The following is a 14,982-nucleotide window of genomic DNA, read 5'->3' as shown; positions in this document are numbered from 1 at the left end:
TCTGAGAGTGACCTAAAAAGCATTTTGTCTATAAAGGTAAGTGGATCATGGAGAGTGCTTGTATTGAACACAAATGTTTCCTTGGTCACTGTCCCGAAATGTTTTTCCTTTTTCCCTTCTTTTCATAATTTATAATCAAAGGAATTGCGTGATGGGTACTGAAAAACAGAATTTAGTGAACACTTGGATAATGCTTCAGGCAGTATAAACTGACACTGCTTTAAAGGGGGTACAAGTGATGATTGATTAAAACTATTCAAGCATAATCCTAGGATAGGCAGTTGTGATATAATTTTGTAAAACCTGTTAATGCCCTTAAAAATCAACACACTTTGTACTGGGAGAATAATTCAATCCCTCTGCGCCACACTAGCTCAGTTTGGATTCACTCTTGGCAGTGAAAAGTGCGGCAATTACTGCATTTATAATATGAATTACAGTCCTTGAGGAGTTGAGGTGAATCCACTAACTAGCTTTCCATTGTGCTATTTAAACTATAACAGAAAAAATGGACAACATCTTGCTTTTCCCACCCAGTTTTTCCACATTTTAAATATTATTTTGGAAAAAATAGCAATAATGAAAAATAAAGCAAAAATATTCAAGGCATTAAAATTTCAGATTTATAAACAGCACCAATTTTCAAATTCCATAATTACCCTCCCAACATGATAGTAAAAATCTCCAAACTTTCTAACAATCTCTAGAACAATAAAGTGCATCAAAAGGTATTCTGTACATACAGAGACTCACACATGTACTTAGACAAACTTTTCAGTAGTACATTTTCATGTGTGCAGAAATGTCAGAAAGTATCAAAATTACTTCAATGGTAGCTAATACTTCATCTGACAAGGTCCTAATCCCCATTAAGTGTCAAGTGTTGCAGATCATCCTGCATATGAAAAAGATGAAAAACTGAGGTATCACAATTATATTGATTTAGACACACACACACCTCTATACAATTTATTGTATACCAAGACACATAAAAGACAATAATAATAATAATTTAATAATGTAACAAAGGTTAATGGGCTTTACTCTGTTTGCTTTTTTTCCCCCCCAGAAAAATGGACTCTCTTCTTCATAAATTATTCCTAATTATTCTGTTATTTAGTTGAGAAACAAGACGGTTTATATCTTCCCTTCACGCACGTAAGTGACCTAAATCTACACCATCTGATCAGAGAAGTCCCTATGAATAGTATGGTTAGTCACCATCCTTAAGCATCACCACCTTTGACATTATTTATTATGTTCATCAATACCTCTAACAGCACCATTTTCTTTGCATTAATCACTAAGCTTCCCAAATCTGACCTCTAATTCTGTAAACGACATTTTCATTTTTAAAGCTTAGATCACTCTTCTCTTAAATTTACAATCCCTTTGCATTAGACAACACAGCATTCCAGGTCATTCCAATTGCTTAATTAAGGTAGTTTCTAAATTCAGCTTACACTACAGATAAGCTGAATGTATTACATGCATGTTTTGGTCAAAGGCCGTTAAGATATTCCTGGGGAGACCCACTAAAACAGATACTGTAGCTCAATGCAACTTTTTTAGAGGTGGTGTAGGGGTGGAAATAATTAAAAGGTTACCTTTGCCAAGTAATTCCCAATGTATCCTCACTGGCACTGGGGTATAAATGCCTGCCGTTTTGATTCATGGTCCAGTCACAAATTCTCAGCTGTCAATTGAAACCTAGCAGTCAGATATGGATTGAGCAGTACTACAGTTTTTAGTATTTAAATGAATACATGCAAGCTAGTACTGTACATGGCTAAAGCCTTATTTTCCCAAGAAGTAACTTTTAAAAATGAAGCAAACAAACAAACAAAAATCACTTATTCTGAGAAATATATGCCTATAGATTTCCTTAAGATAATGCTACTTTAATATGCTCCTCTATTAATAAAGGATAAAAGAGTAACTAGTGTTTAGCACATAACAATTAGCCATTATTAGATCACAAACTGAGCTGGAATAAAAGGAGATGTTAATATTCAATAGTGAGGTACTTTAAGAAAGGAAATAAATATGCTGTTTTCTCAAAGCAATGCTCTATATAATGATTATTAAGTAAAGGTCAAGTTTAATCAATATCTTGTAGCATGCATTTTGTGAAACATAGAAGACATGCAATTTATAGAAAATTTCCCAAAATTAAACAAACCGTCCTTATCTTGATATTTAAGAAGGGTAAAGATGTTTTGTAATTGCATTTTATTAATCTAATGTTACTGAAAATGGTATTATTTAGCAAGAAGGTGATAAATTAAACTAATGTTGCTTCAGACTCTAGTGTTTATTGCATTTTAATATAATATTTAATATAATGAGGAATGTACTAAATGTTAGCTGAAACAAATTCTTCCCAGGTCCTTGAATCATCCGTTCTACCTTCACAGATTTTTCAAGAAATCCTCTATAGTTTTGTTTATTTAACAGCTGCCCTCTGGTATTAGCAGATTTATTGAAAAGAGACAATGCTTATTGTTAAAAAAGTGAACTTCCATAGCTTGTGAAGAAAACCTACATTTTAATCTTTGTATAGTCATGCTGCAGCAATTCATATATGATACAGTACTCTGAGCTGAAAATAATGTTGTTGTTCAGTTTAATTACATTTGATGCATTTTAACGTTTTCTGTCCATATTCACAGTCTTTTGATAGCACAGGCTACAGAAATAAATAAACAAACAAACCAACCAACCAAGCAAAACCTTAGAGTAAACTATTTCACAGGAACACAATTAATTGAAGTCTTTTCCTGAAAAATATAAATGCTGAGGACAAGATAATATTGCAAACTTGAGGCTGTCTGGCAGTTAGACTCATAAGCTTCCTGCTGTTAAGGTCTGAGAAATGGAAATGTTAGTCCCTGATGTTTTCATAGGGATTGTTTCTTGTTTGTTATCTGAAGAACTCCAAGGGACCTTTCTAAAGGCCATTAAAAGCATGACTAAACCAACTGCAATTAATCAGAAAAGGAAACATGAAGTCAAAAAGTTTGGTAGAGGTAACTGAATAATACATTAAACATGTATAAAGAAATGGGCAAGTAAATATTTGGTTTAGTCACCATATAGAACAGTATTGTAAACCAGGTTTTAATGTTGACGACATAGTAAAATATGTCAGCTCAGTTAATTAATACATGCTAGATGTTTTTCTCCTATAATCCTTAAGAATGCCATCATCTTCACTACAGATGCATATTTTAAAACTTTATAACTCAGCTATAAAAACCCACTTCCAGCTGAAGCATAAAAGGCTGAAAGGCTAAATCTCCCCAATTTTCCTCTTTCACAAAACATAAAATCTACCAAAAAACCCCAATCCTGTAGATTACTGGAACCATAAAAAAATACTAAAATCATAAACTTAAGTGTTACCAAATGATTTTATGCACTTAGACCTAGTTTGAAAATCACAGAAAGTAGAGATCATCTAGCCCAACCTCCCTGCTGACACAGTTACACAGGTTGCACAGGAATGCATCCAGACACCCAGTTAGGTTTGAAAGTCTCCAGAGAAGGAGACTCCACAACCTCTCTAGGCAGCCTGTTCCAATGGTGCCTCAAAGCACCCTCAAAGTGAAGAAATTTCTCCTGAAGTTCAAGTGAATCCTCCTGTGTTCTAGTTAGTCCCCATTACCTCTTCCATTGAAAAAAGCCCATACCATCTTCGTGATCTCCACCCTTTAGAAATTTAGATGCATTAAGATCCATTCTCAGACTTCTCTTTTCTGGGCTAAAGAGCCCTACATCTCTCATTGTCTCTTTGTAACAGAGAAGTTCCAGTCCCCTAATCATCTTCACGGCCATCCATTGGACTCTCTCCAGCAGTTCTCTGAAAAAAAATTCTCACAAGCACTTAGCTTATTATAGAACCTGACTGCATTTGCCATTTTGGGAAAACAGGTTTTAGCAAGTGTGGTGGGCCGGAAATTCCCCCCAGCATTAAATTTGCCAGATCAGCTCAGTTGGAAGCAAATGAAAGCTGTATTTACAAGCCAACCTACAATCTACAGTGAAATGCAGTGAAATATATAGTATTTACAATACTTACAGGTATTTACAATTAATTATTGGCTGTCCTAATGAGACATCCTTCCAGGGATAACCTCCCATGGAACCCTCAGAATTGGGATATGATAGATGAGGGAAGCAAGCACTTGAGAGTTTTTTTGTGAGAGAAATAATTTATGGAAATCATGGTATGCTGAATCCTGATGAAATTCCTGTGGGAACAGGTCTTGCCAAGAAGCTCATTAAACTTGCTCCTCCTAATTATGCTTCTATTCTGGCAAGGAGAATTGTGGCAAGAAATTATGGTGGAGCAGCTCCTACTGGGGGTATTTTACTGACCAAATGAGGCAACTGGAGGATAGTCTTACACGTTTCTTTGGTCTCAGCCATTGAAACTCTGTCTGGAAAGAAGGAGAATTGCATGAAAGAGATGAAGGACAAATTTAAAACCTCCATATGCAAATTGGCAAAGGGGGACAAACTCAATTTTTCCTCTTCTTCCAGATGGATACAAGTTTCTGAAGTCAGGAACAGATGTCCTCCAAGAGGGCCATTTCAAACTAGGTCAAACCAAAATAGACAACAGAGGCAATCACATGGGAGTATTTGGATAACTGAGTGATCAGCTTGGTGAAAAGATGAATGTGTGGGATGGTTAACCAACTTCTGCTCTTTTCTGGAGATTACAGGAGCTGCAGAATGGCAAACTTGAGGTAGCAATACAAGAAGAGTAGCTGTCACTTCCTCAGCTTCCCAGAACAACTCTAATAGCTCCAGCAGTGATTCTATCACTAACACTAGGTGCTGTGTCAAATGTACATATGGATGTATTCCTCATAATTAGGGGTGCCCTGCCTCTCATCCCACCCCTGGGAGGAAAAGGATAATGGAGATAACAGAATCTACTTGGATGTTTACATTCAGTGGTCTGGCACTTCAGTATTTCAGAAGTACAGGGCCTTGGTTGACACAGGAGCTCAGTGCACCATAATACCATCAAATTGTCAGGGGTCACAGCCTATAACTAATCTGGGAGTCACTGGTGGATCTAAGGAGTTGACTAAGTTGCAGGTTGACTAAGTTTAACTGGGAAAGAGTGGAAGAAACACACCATTGTAACAGGACCAGATGCACCTTGTATCTTGGGAATTGACTTTCTAAGAGAAGGGTGTTTCAAAGACAGTAAGGGTTAAAAATGGGCTTTTGGAATAGCAACTGTAGGAACTGATGGAGGAAAATTGAAGTTGCCTATTAGACCTGAACTTTCAGATGAATCTGCAGTTGAGGGACAACATGAGATTGGGATGTGAAACTGCCAGTTGCTTCTGAAACTCTGCATCACAGACAATACAGAACCAACCATGATTCTTTGGTGCCCATTCTTAACTTGATTTGTCAATTGGAAGGTCAGGAGGTCATTAGCTAAACTCATTCACCTTTCAACAGTCCAGTGTGGCCTGTGCAAAAATCAAACAGAGAATGGCACCTGACAGTTGACTTCTGTGCCCTGGATGAAGTAACTCCACCCATGTACCCAGCTGTATAGGACATGATGGAACTGCAGTATAAGCTGGAATCCAAAGAGGCCAAATGGTATGCTACCATAGGCATTGTTAATGTTTTCTTCTCTACTCCCATAGCAGAGGAATGCAGGCCTCAGTTTGCCTTCACCTGGAGGGGCATACAGTACACATGCAATCATTTGCCCCAGGGATGGATTCACAGCTCCAGCATCTGTCACGCAGTGATCCATGATGCTTTGGAGAAAGGTGGTGCTCCAGCACACATCCAGTTCATCAACAACATCATTGTCTGGGGTAAAACTGCTGAAGAAGTCTTTGAGAAAGGTAACAAAATCATTGACATTCTCCTGAAAGCAGGTTTCACCATTAAGTGAGACAAGGTGAAAGGACCTGCCAGAGAGAACCAGTTTCTGGGAGTGTGGTGGCAGTATGGCTGCCATCACATTCCAATGGATGTGATAACCAAAGTGTCTACCGTGGTGTGACCGTTTGAGGCTGTGCCTTTAAGGAAGGGACACTCTGGCTGAATATTTTGCTCCACCGGCTGAGTTGGCTGTGGCTATTTCTTCTCAGTGGGGGAGGGGAAGCTGGGCCTTTCCTTTCAACCCACCACACATGGCAAATCCCATCAACAAGAAACTGCATTTCTTAGGCACTGTGGGATTTTGGAGACTGCACATTCCTGGATAGTCAGATTGTTAAGCCTCTTTATGATGTGACTCGAAAGAGAAACAGTTTCCAGTGGGGTAATGGGCAACAAGCAGCCTTTGACCAGATCAAGTGAGAAATAGTCCATGCAATGGGTTTGGAACCTATTCGAACTGGTCTGGATATTAAGAACATTCTGTACATGGATGCAAGTGACAATGGTCCAACCCGGTGCTTGTGGCAAAGAGCTCCAGGTGAGACACACAGACATTCTCTCGGTTTCTGAAGTCATGGCCACAAAGGCTCAGGGGCAAATTATACTCCAACAAGGAAAGAGATTCTAGCTGCCTGTGGAGGAGTAAAAGCTGATTCTGAAGTAACTGGAACTGAGTCACAACTTCTTTTAGCTCCTTGATTGCCAGTTGTGAATTGGATGTTCAAAGGTTAAGGTTCTTTATCACATCATGCAACAGATGCCACATGGTCTAAGTGGATGGCTATGACAACACAGAGAGCTCGAATAGGAAATCTTGAAAGACCTGATGTGGTGGAAGTGATCACAAATTGGTCAGAAAGCACTGACTGCACAAAACCTCCAGAGGAGAGAGTAACTCATGCTGAGAAAGCTCCTCCTTACAATGACCTTTCTGATGAGGAAAAGAAATATGCTTTGTTCACAGAAGGTTCCTGTCATCTTGTTGGATGCAGTGTGGAGTCCAACAGACCAAGTTGCAGAAGAAAAGGATGGAGAAGGAGAATCCAGTCAATTTCCAGAGGGAAAAGCTGTCCAGCTAGCTCTTGACGTAGATGAACAGGAGAGATGGCCAAAGTTTTATCTCTACACTGACTCATGGACGGTAGCCAATGCTCTGTGGGGTTGGCTAAAGGACTGGAAAAAGAATGGTTGGCAGAGGAAAGGAAAACCCATCTGGGCAGCTGATCTATGGCAGGACATCGCTGATCGAATCGAGAGAATTCCAGTGAAGGTGAGACACATTGATGCTCACATTCATAAGAACAAAGCTACTGAGGAACAGCAACACAACCATCAAGCAGATTTAGCTGCCAAAGTTTCTCAAGTAGATACCAACTGTGATCTCAACCTTGACTGGCAACACTGAGGTGAGCTTTTTCTAGCTCAGTGGGCTCACAATTCAGGACATCAAGGCAGAGATGCAACCTACCAGTGGGCTTGTGACAGATCCATACACAGTTCCATGGATGCTATCAAGCAAGTCATCCATGACTGTGACATTTGTGCTGCTATTAAGCAGGCAAAGCAAATTAAGCCCCTGTGGTATGGTGACCGATGGTCCAAGTACAAGTACGGTGAGGCCTGGCAGATTGACTATAGCACTCTGCTTCATTCTCGATCTGCTAAACAATATGTGTGCACTATGGTAGAGGCAAGCACTGGATGGTTGGAAACTTACCCAGTTCCTCATGCAACTGCATGTAACACCATTCCTGGTCTGGAGAGACAAATCCTGTGCAGACATGGAGCTCCAGAGAGGATTGAATGAGACAACAGAATTCACTTCAAAAACAATCTTGTAAAGACTGGGCCAAAGAGCACGGCATTGAGTGGATATTCCACATTCCCTACTATGCACCAGCTGCAGGGAAGATTGAACATTACAACGGTTTGCTCAAAACCACTCTGAAAGCCATGGGGGGGTGGATCTTTGAAAAACTGGGAGAAATATCTAGCACAAGCAACCTGGCTGGTAAATAGTAGAGGTTCAGTAAATTGAGCTGCACAATCAGACTTATAACAAAAGGTAGAAGGTGATAGAATTCCTGTTATTAAAGAATATGTTGGGGAAAATTGGGTATTTTCTCCTTCAGGAGAGGCCAAACCTGTCCGAGGGGTGGTTTCTGCTGAAGGTCCTGGTTACACTTACTGGGTAATGCAAGAGAATGGTGAAATTCAATGTATTCCACAAACAAATCTAACTTTATCTGAGAGAGTTTAAATTCAGAGTGTATAGTACAGACACAACATCCCACCCAAAAGAAGAATCCATGAGGAATCTATAGCATATGAACCCTGAAAGTCCCTGTTCCTTTTCTTTGTTGCATCTGTGAAGAAACAAACTGTTTTTCTTATTTCCTGTTTTTTGAATTTTTAAATCATCTACATCTGAGATAGCTGGAATGGAAGATAATCTGAAGATATGGACTTTATTTATGCGTTATTGTAGATATTGTTTTAGATTATATGGATAGTATTAGCGACCAGTGGAATTGTTTAGAACGATCACTATTTTCCCTTTTTACGCTCAGTAGTGATTTATTTACATTTTACTACTTTCTGTTCAAGACCTGTGGAAAATTTTTAAAGGCATAGGCTAAAACTACCACAGTAAATCAGCTCCCTCACTAAATCATTAGTCTTCCTACAGTCTGTATGAAAACTTTGCACTTGTACAGTTAAAATTTTACATTTATCATTAAAAAAGCTACAGAAAAGAGCTTTTGAAAGCTAGTTCACAAATATTATTGATGACTTATTTCATGCTATATAAATAGTGTAATGGTAAGAATAGAATACATACACTTTACATACGCGCTGTAGACACACAGATTACACATATAGGTGAAATTCAGCTTCACTTTCAGTTAGTGTAAACTGTAGTGCTATTCACTACAGCAATTGTACCATACTTTTGGTACTGAGAACATCTTGAAGAAGTGTAGGTTTGTATGACAATGAGTTCTGTTATAAACAGATAATAGGTTAGCCATCAGATCAAAGGAGGTTCTTCTGCTTTGCTCTGCCCTGGTGAGGATACACCTAGAGATGTGTATCCAGTTTTGGGCTCCCCAGTTCAAGAAACATAGGGAACTACTGGAGAGTGTCCAACTGAGGACTACTAAGATGATCAGGGAACAGAAGCTTCTCTCTTATATGGAGAGGCTGAGAGACCCGGGGCCCTTTAGCATGGAAAAGATAAGACTGAGAGGGGATCTTACCAATGTATATAAATACCTAGAGGGTAAAGGTCATGAGAACAGGGATGGGTTCTTCTCGGTGCTGGACAATGACAGGACAAGGGACAATAGGTACTAAGTAGAACAGAGGAGGGTTCACTTGAACTCCATGAGAAACTTCTTTACTTTGAGGGTGTTTTGAGGCAATACTGGAACAGACTGTTCAGAGAGGTTGTGGAGTCTCATCTGGAGCCTTTCAAACCTGCCTGCACACATTCCTGTGCAACATGATCTAGGTGTATTTGTGTCAACAGAGGGGTTGGACTAGATGATCCTCAGAGGTCCCTTCCAACCCCTATCATTCTGTGATTCTGTAAAACCCAGAACTGCATCAGCTGTGCTGAAAACCATCTTTTCAATGTGACAAACATTAGAACGTTCCACACTCTCCAGCAAGCTCGCATAGATGCCATGCTGTCTTTGCAAACTATCTTGGCAAGAAATTTTTTTCTCTCTCATGTAAAATTTCCTCTCCCAAATCACTGCTGATTAGAGACCAGAATGTATATGATTTAGAAATATGCTTTCCAAAGTATGCAGGAATATCAGTTTAAAGTTCTGTATCTGCATCCTTTACATGTGTTGAATGCTTTCTGAGTAAAAAGGCTGGAGAAACTTGAAAGAGCTCCATAAGCCCTGTCTTCATTTGATGGAAGATGTCTGTTCACAGTACAGGGAATGCTTCCCTTTGAGGATGTCCAGATGGCTCAGTAGGGAAAGCCTGAGAGCACAGATCTGATGAGAGTACCAATCTTTGGAAGGATATAGGACACCTTAGTACAGTATTTTGAGTGCTGTATATTGTCTGGAATCATGCTGAAAGCTTTCTTTCTCATTATAGTTCTCAGACTAACTTAACTGACTTCTAAAATCATGCCATAGTACTATCTGGAGACAAGAAGGCGCATTCAATACTGCCCACAGTAAGCCACCTATGACATGTAAAAGGGAAAGGCAGGAAACTACTCAGACTATTTCAGAAAACTTCAGTTCTTCAGTTGAGAGACTTAAGAAACAGTCCTCATAAGACAATTAATAAATTCTGAAAAACACTGCAAACTTTCTAAAAAATTTACTATAGATGAAAAATAGAAGACCCAAAAAAGTCTTTCTTAGAAGCCTGTTGTACAGGCTGCTCCTCAGCCCTACGGTTTTACTGTTTCAGCAAGGCAAGCCACATAAGCTCCACTTGAGCAAGACCTTCCATCTGAGAAACATTACCAATGATATTTTGATTTATCTCTCATCTAACCACAGAGAAAAGGAACATGGGTTTGTATTCCAAAGTGGAAAAGGATGCCCAGCCTTACAGCAGATGGTGAAACTTCATAGGCAGCCAAGCCATTTCCTGACATGTGGAGATACAGTAGCTTAGCATCCCTGTGATACATCCTTGCTGCTGCGCTCGCAACGTAGCAGAGCACAAATGCTTCTTCAGGGAGGAAGTGCAACTTTCTCATCCACCTCAGCAGCATCAAGGGAAGCAGACACAGGCCCAGGCAGAAGCAGAGCAGTAGACCAAGTGTTTCCCCTAACTCTTCTACCTCCCTGAAGGTCATCTACCTCACTGCTCCTGTTCCACCTGCTGTAAAATACCAAGAAAACTATTTTACTTTCCAGCACTATGAGACATACTGAGAAGTCCTGCACATAAGCTAGATTTCACTATAGCTTCCTTTCTAATTTAAACCGAGTACTTCACAACCACAACAGGTAAGGAAATCCTGTGTACATTAAAGCCCCCTAGTCAACAGGTCAATCTCTAATCATAATCTGAGTAATTTTTACAGGTTAATAATTAAGCAGGTTTTTAAAAGTGGCTGTCTAACATTCATTGCAAATTTCTGTTGTTGCTACTAAATACCTATTTTGGAAAGTGTAAGCAGGAGACTGTACTATAGATTCTGTTAGTTGAGAAATGCCCATAAAGCTTAACATTTGCATATTTTCATTGTTTTTGACTGAAACTTCCTTTAAATGTGTTTCCTTTCCAGCAAGTTTATGTGAAAGGTGACCTCTTATTCATTTACATACCTTTCTGGTGGTCATGTGACCCAGTTTTACGTCAAACTGTCAGTTATGATAAGGGACACAATAAGAACAGCCTAAGAGTTGATAACCTGTTTCCTGACTTTACTGAAAAGTTCTTTTTAAGAGTTTACTTGCGTTCTTCTTTCAGCCTGCTGCTGAAAGCAAAACCAACATCCACTCAGAACAGTTTGTAAACAGATACTGTATATTCAGTGGACAATTAAGTTTTCAATTTCCTTGATGACTAGTACGAAGACAGCTCAATTTTGAATGGTGTGATTCAGTAACTGAAGGATGCATCTGGTAAGAACAACTTCCTGTCAAAGAGGCAGGGCAGTTGGGTGTATAGGAAATAAAAAGCTACCTACAATTTTCTGATTTTGCATTTTAGAGACCTGAAGTGTTTCTTACTGCTACAGATATTGTAAATATCTTCCTCATAAATGTCAAAGCTGAGTAAAAATGTACACCATACTTAGAAAGTCCAAGCTTTAGAAAACATCATGCCATTGTATTAATCAATGTAAAGACTCGAAGAGTTCACTAGCTCCTCATTAGCATTAGTTAGCGCTCTTTACTGTAATAGTCAGTAAAGTTCTAGAGGTTATTTGCTTTACATACCTTGCTATGCCATTTATTTATATTTTGTAATTAAAAATGCCATCACTCATGCAAGGCTCCATGGTGCATTAAAATAAAATAAATGGAAAAAAAACCAACTTGTCAGTCATTTCACTCATTCCAACAGAAATACTACTATTTGTGGAAACATTAATCTGCATTTGCCATGAATACAAATGTCTATCTATCCACCCATCCATCTATCTTTTTATATTGTTTACACAGGTAAAGTGCGTAACTAGTACTGTTTCTGGCAATATTCTAGCTTTATAGAGAGGAAAAAACATCAGAGATAGTGTAAGTGTCTATCATTTGAAGAAACAAATAAATTAATGAAGTTGAAATTGGTAACAGAAGGTGGCTACAGAAATCTCATTACCACAAGAACTCATAACCATGAAAAAAATTCTGATCATTAAGATTTTGTTACAGAACTAATGACCTCTCCATTAAAATTATTTAGCTAAAAGAAAGGAGACACAGCTAAAATTTGTCAAGAGATTGTACTGAGCTGCAGGATTTGATTGATTTTCCTCAAATTTCTTCTATTTGTTGCTTTTCCCCTCTAGTCTAGCCTTAGAAACCACAAATCTTCAGTAGATCCAAATCAGGCGAAGAAAGGGGGGAAAAAGTAAACCATGCAGCCAAGCACCCTATCAAGTCTCTTCCTAAACACCTCCAGTGGTGGTGACTCCACCACCTCCCTGGGCAGGCCATTCCAATGGGCAACCACTCTCTCTGCGTAGAATTTCTTCCTAACTTCCAGCATAATCTGCCCTGGCACAGCTTGAGACTGTGTCCTCTTGTTCTGGTGCTGGTTGCCTGTGACAAGAGACCAACCTCTGCCTGTCTACAACCTCCCTTCAGGTAGTTGTAGAGAACAATAAGGTCTCCCCTGAGCCATCTATTCTCCAGGCCAAGCAACCCCAGCTCCCTCAGTCTCTCCTCATAGGGCTTGTGTTCCAAACCCATCACCAACTTTGTTGCCCTTCTCTGCACACGCTCCAGCAAGTCAACATCCTTCCTAAACTGAGGGGCCCAGAACTGGACACAGGCCTCAAGGTGTGGCCTAACCAGTGCAGCATACAGAGGGAGAATGACCTCCCTCCTCCTGCTGGCCACACTGTTCCTGATACAGCCCAGGATGCCATTGGTCCTCTTGGCTGCCTGGGCATACTGTAGCCTCATGTTCAGCCTACCATCGACCAGTACCCCCACGTCCCTCTCTACCTGGCCACTCTCCAGCCACTCTGACCCCAGTCTGCAGCACTGCATGGGGTTGTTGTGGCCAATGTGCAGAACCCGGCACTTGGATGTGTTAAATCTCATGCCGTTGGACTCTGCCCATCTGTCCAGCCTGTCAAGGTCCCTCTGTAGAGCCTCTCTACCTTCCAGCAGATCAACTCCTGCCCCCAGCTTGGTGTCATCTGCAAATTTACTGATGAGGGACTCAATGCCCTCATCCAGATCATCAATGAAGATGTTAAAGACCATGGGGCCCAGCACTGATCCTTGGGGCACACCACTAGTGACTGGCTGCCAGCTGGATGTGGCACCATTCACCACCACTCTCTGGGCTCAGCCCTCCAGCCTATTCCTAACCCAGCACATAGTGCTCCTGTCCAAGCCATGGGCTAATAGCTTGGCCAGGAATTTGCTGTTGGGGACAGTGTCAAAGGCCTTGCTGAAGTCCAGGTAGACTACATCCACAGCCTTCCCCAACCACAAATTAGAAACCACAAATCTTCAGTAGATCCAAATCAGGCAAAGAAAGGGGGAAAAAGGTAATCCCATATAATTGTTGGACCAGATGATCTTTGAGGCATCCTCCAACCTGACATTCTATGATTCTATGATTAGCTAATCTTTCTTTAATGCACAATCCATTTAAGATATTTCTCAAACAGATGGTAAGTATTGAGTACTAAATTTGACTTAATAAAATAATCCCATCAACCATGAATAGTGAAATTAGGAAAAACTCATTCATGTACCAGCTCTTACCATTTTCCTTGCCCTTTTCCTGTAGTGCCCTCCCTGCATTTGTTAAGTACCAGCACCTAACAGTTATTAGAAGGCAATACTGAATGAAGTAAAGCAACCAAAATGGTATTAACCATTTGTAAGACTGTGAGGGTGGGACTGACATGACTTTCTAATCAAACAGTTTTAAGATACAGTCTCTCCCTAGATGCTAGATATGTTTCGTAACTACTCGTGTCACTGTGTAGAAACACCTGTCAAGTCAGAGCCAGTAACAGGAAGACTTATCAGCAATTGCAGCAGAATGTGAACTGCATAGTTACAATTCCTCATTAGAACCTTGTTATCCTATCAATGCATGTGACAGCATATTTTTCACAGTACCCAGATCAGTAAAAGCAAATAAACCATGTCTATTGGTGCTGTTTTTCAGCCTTTTAAAGCCTTATTCAGTACTTCCAATCTAAAAGCAGGCAGGTTGTACTACAATTTGTTTACTGGAAGTTCTCACAAGTTATGAGTTTGTGAAAAGCTGCTGTGTAAGTGTATGTTGCAAAATACATGTGTAACTTTTAAATGTATTGTGGTTACTGTAATTTACACAGGCAATATAATGGTTCTTTTTAACAACAACAGAAAGTAATCAGAGGTACGTGGCAATATTTCTCATAACCAGAGAAAATAAATCTTCATAAAGACTCCTCCAAAGAAGTAAACAATGTACCCATGGCAATATTTATTCTTGAGGGGTCAATGTGCATTATGGGGTATGGCGAATGTTTGAAAGACCTTTCTGGAACTAAAGCCACTGGCTTTCTAATGTAGAATTTCTCTCCACTAATACAAAATGATTGATCACCTTTAATTCATGTACCCCTTGATTTTTCTTTTCATTCATCATGGACTGCTCTAAACCAAATGCATTTAAAGTCTGCCACAAGAAGAGTGGTTTCTTTTAAATTGTTGTAAAGTAATGAAAGAAAATAGTAAATCAATCTAATTTCTGCCTTACTAAAGGATAACCTTTGCTCTTCTGAAGTTGTTTAGACAATCTCAGGGCTCTACCTCATTTTCTGAGTAATAAACATATATAGTGCTGTAATCTCAGTGATGCCTTTAGGATTTAAGTAAGTGAAAGGAA

General features: G+C 39.7%; 1 protein-coding gene across 8 annotated transcripts in view; it reads right to left on the bottom strand.

Moving 5' to 3' along the window:
- Positions 1 to 14,982, bottom strand: part of NFIB (nuclear factor I B) — a 297,023-nt gene that overhangs the window by 10,284 nt on the left and 271,757 nt on the right. For 5 of the 8 annotated variants that reach the window (XM_054179068.1, XM_054179073.1, XM_054179069.1 and 2 more), the window contains one exon: positions 1,608 to 1,696. The exons of the other annotated variants lie outside the window; for them this stretch is intronic. In XM_054179068.1, the coding sequence (XP_054035043.1) occupies positions 1,608 to 1,696 (89 nt within the window). The remainder of the gene's footprint in view (positions 1 to 1,607; positions 1,697 to 14,982) is intronic. 8 annotated transcript variants of the gene reach the window in all.

Source organism: Dryobates pubescens, chromosome Z, assembly GCF_014839835.1.
Source record: "Dryobates pubescens isolate bDryPub1 chromosome Z, bDryPub1.pri, whole genome shotgun sequence".
Classification (NCBI taxonomy): Eukaryota; Metazoa; Chordata; class Aves; order Piciformes; family Picidae; genus Dryobates; species Dryobates pubescens.
This window is presented reverse-complemented; position numbering and strand designations above follow the sequence as displayed.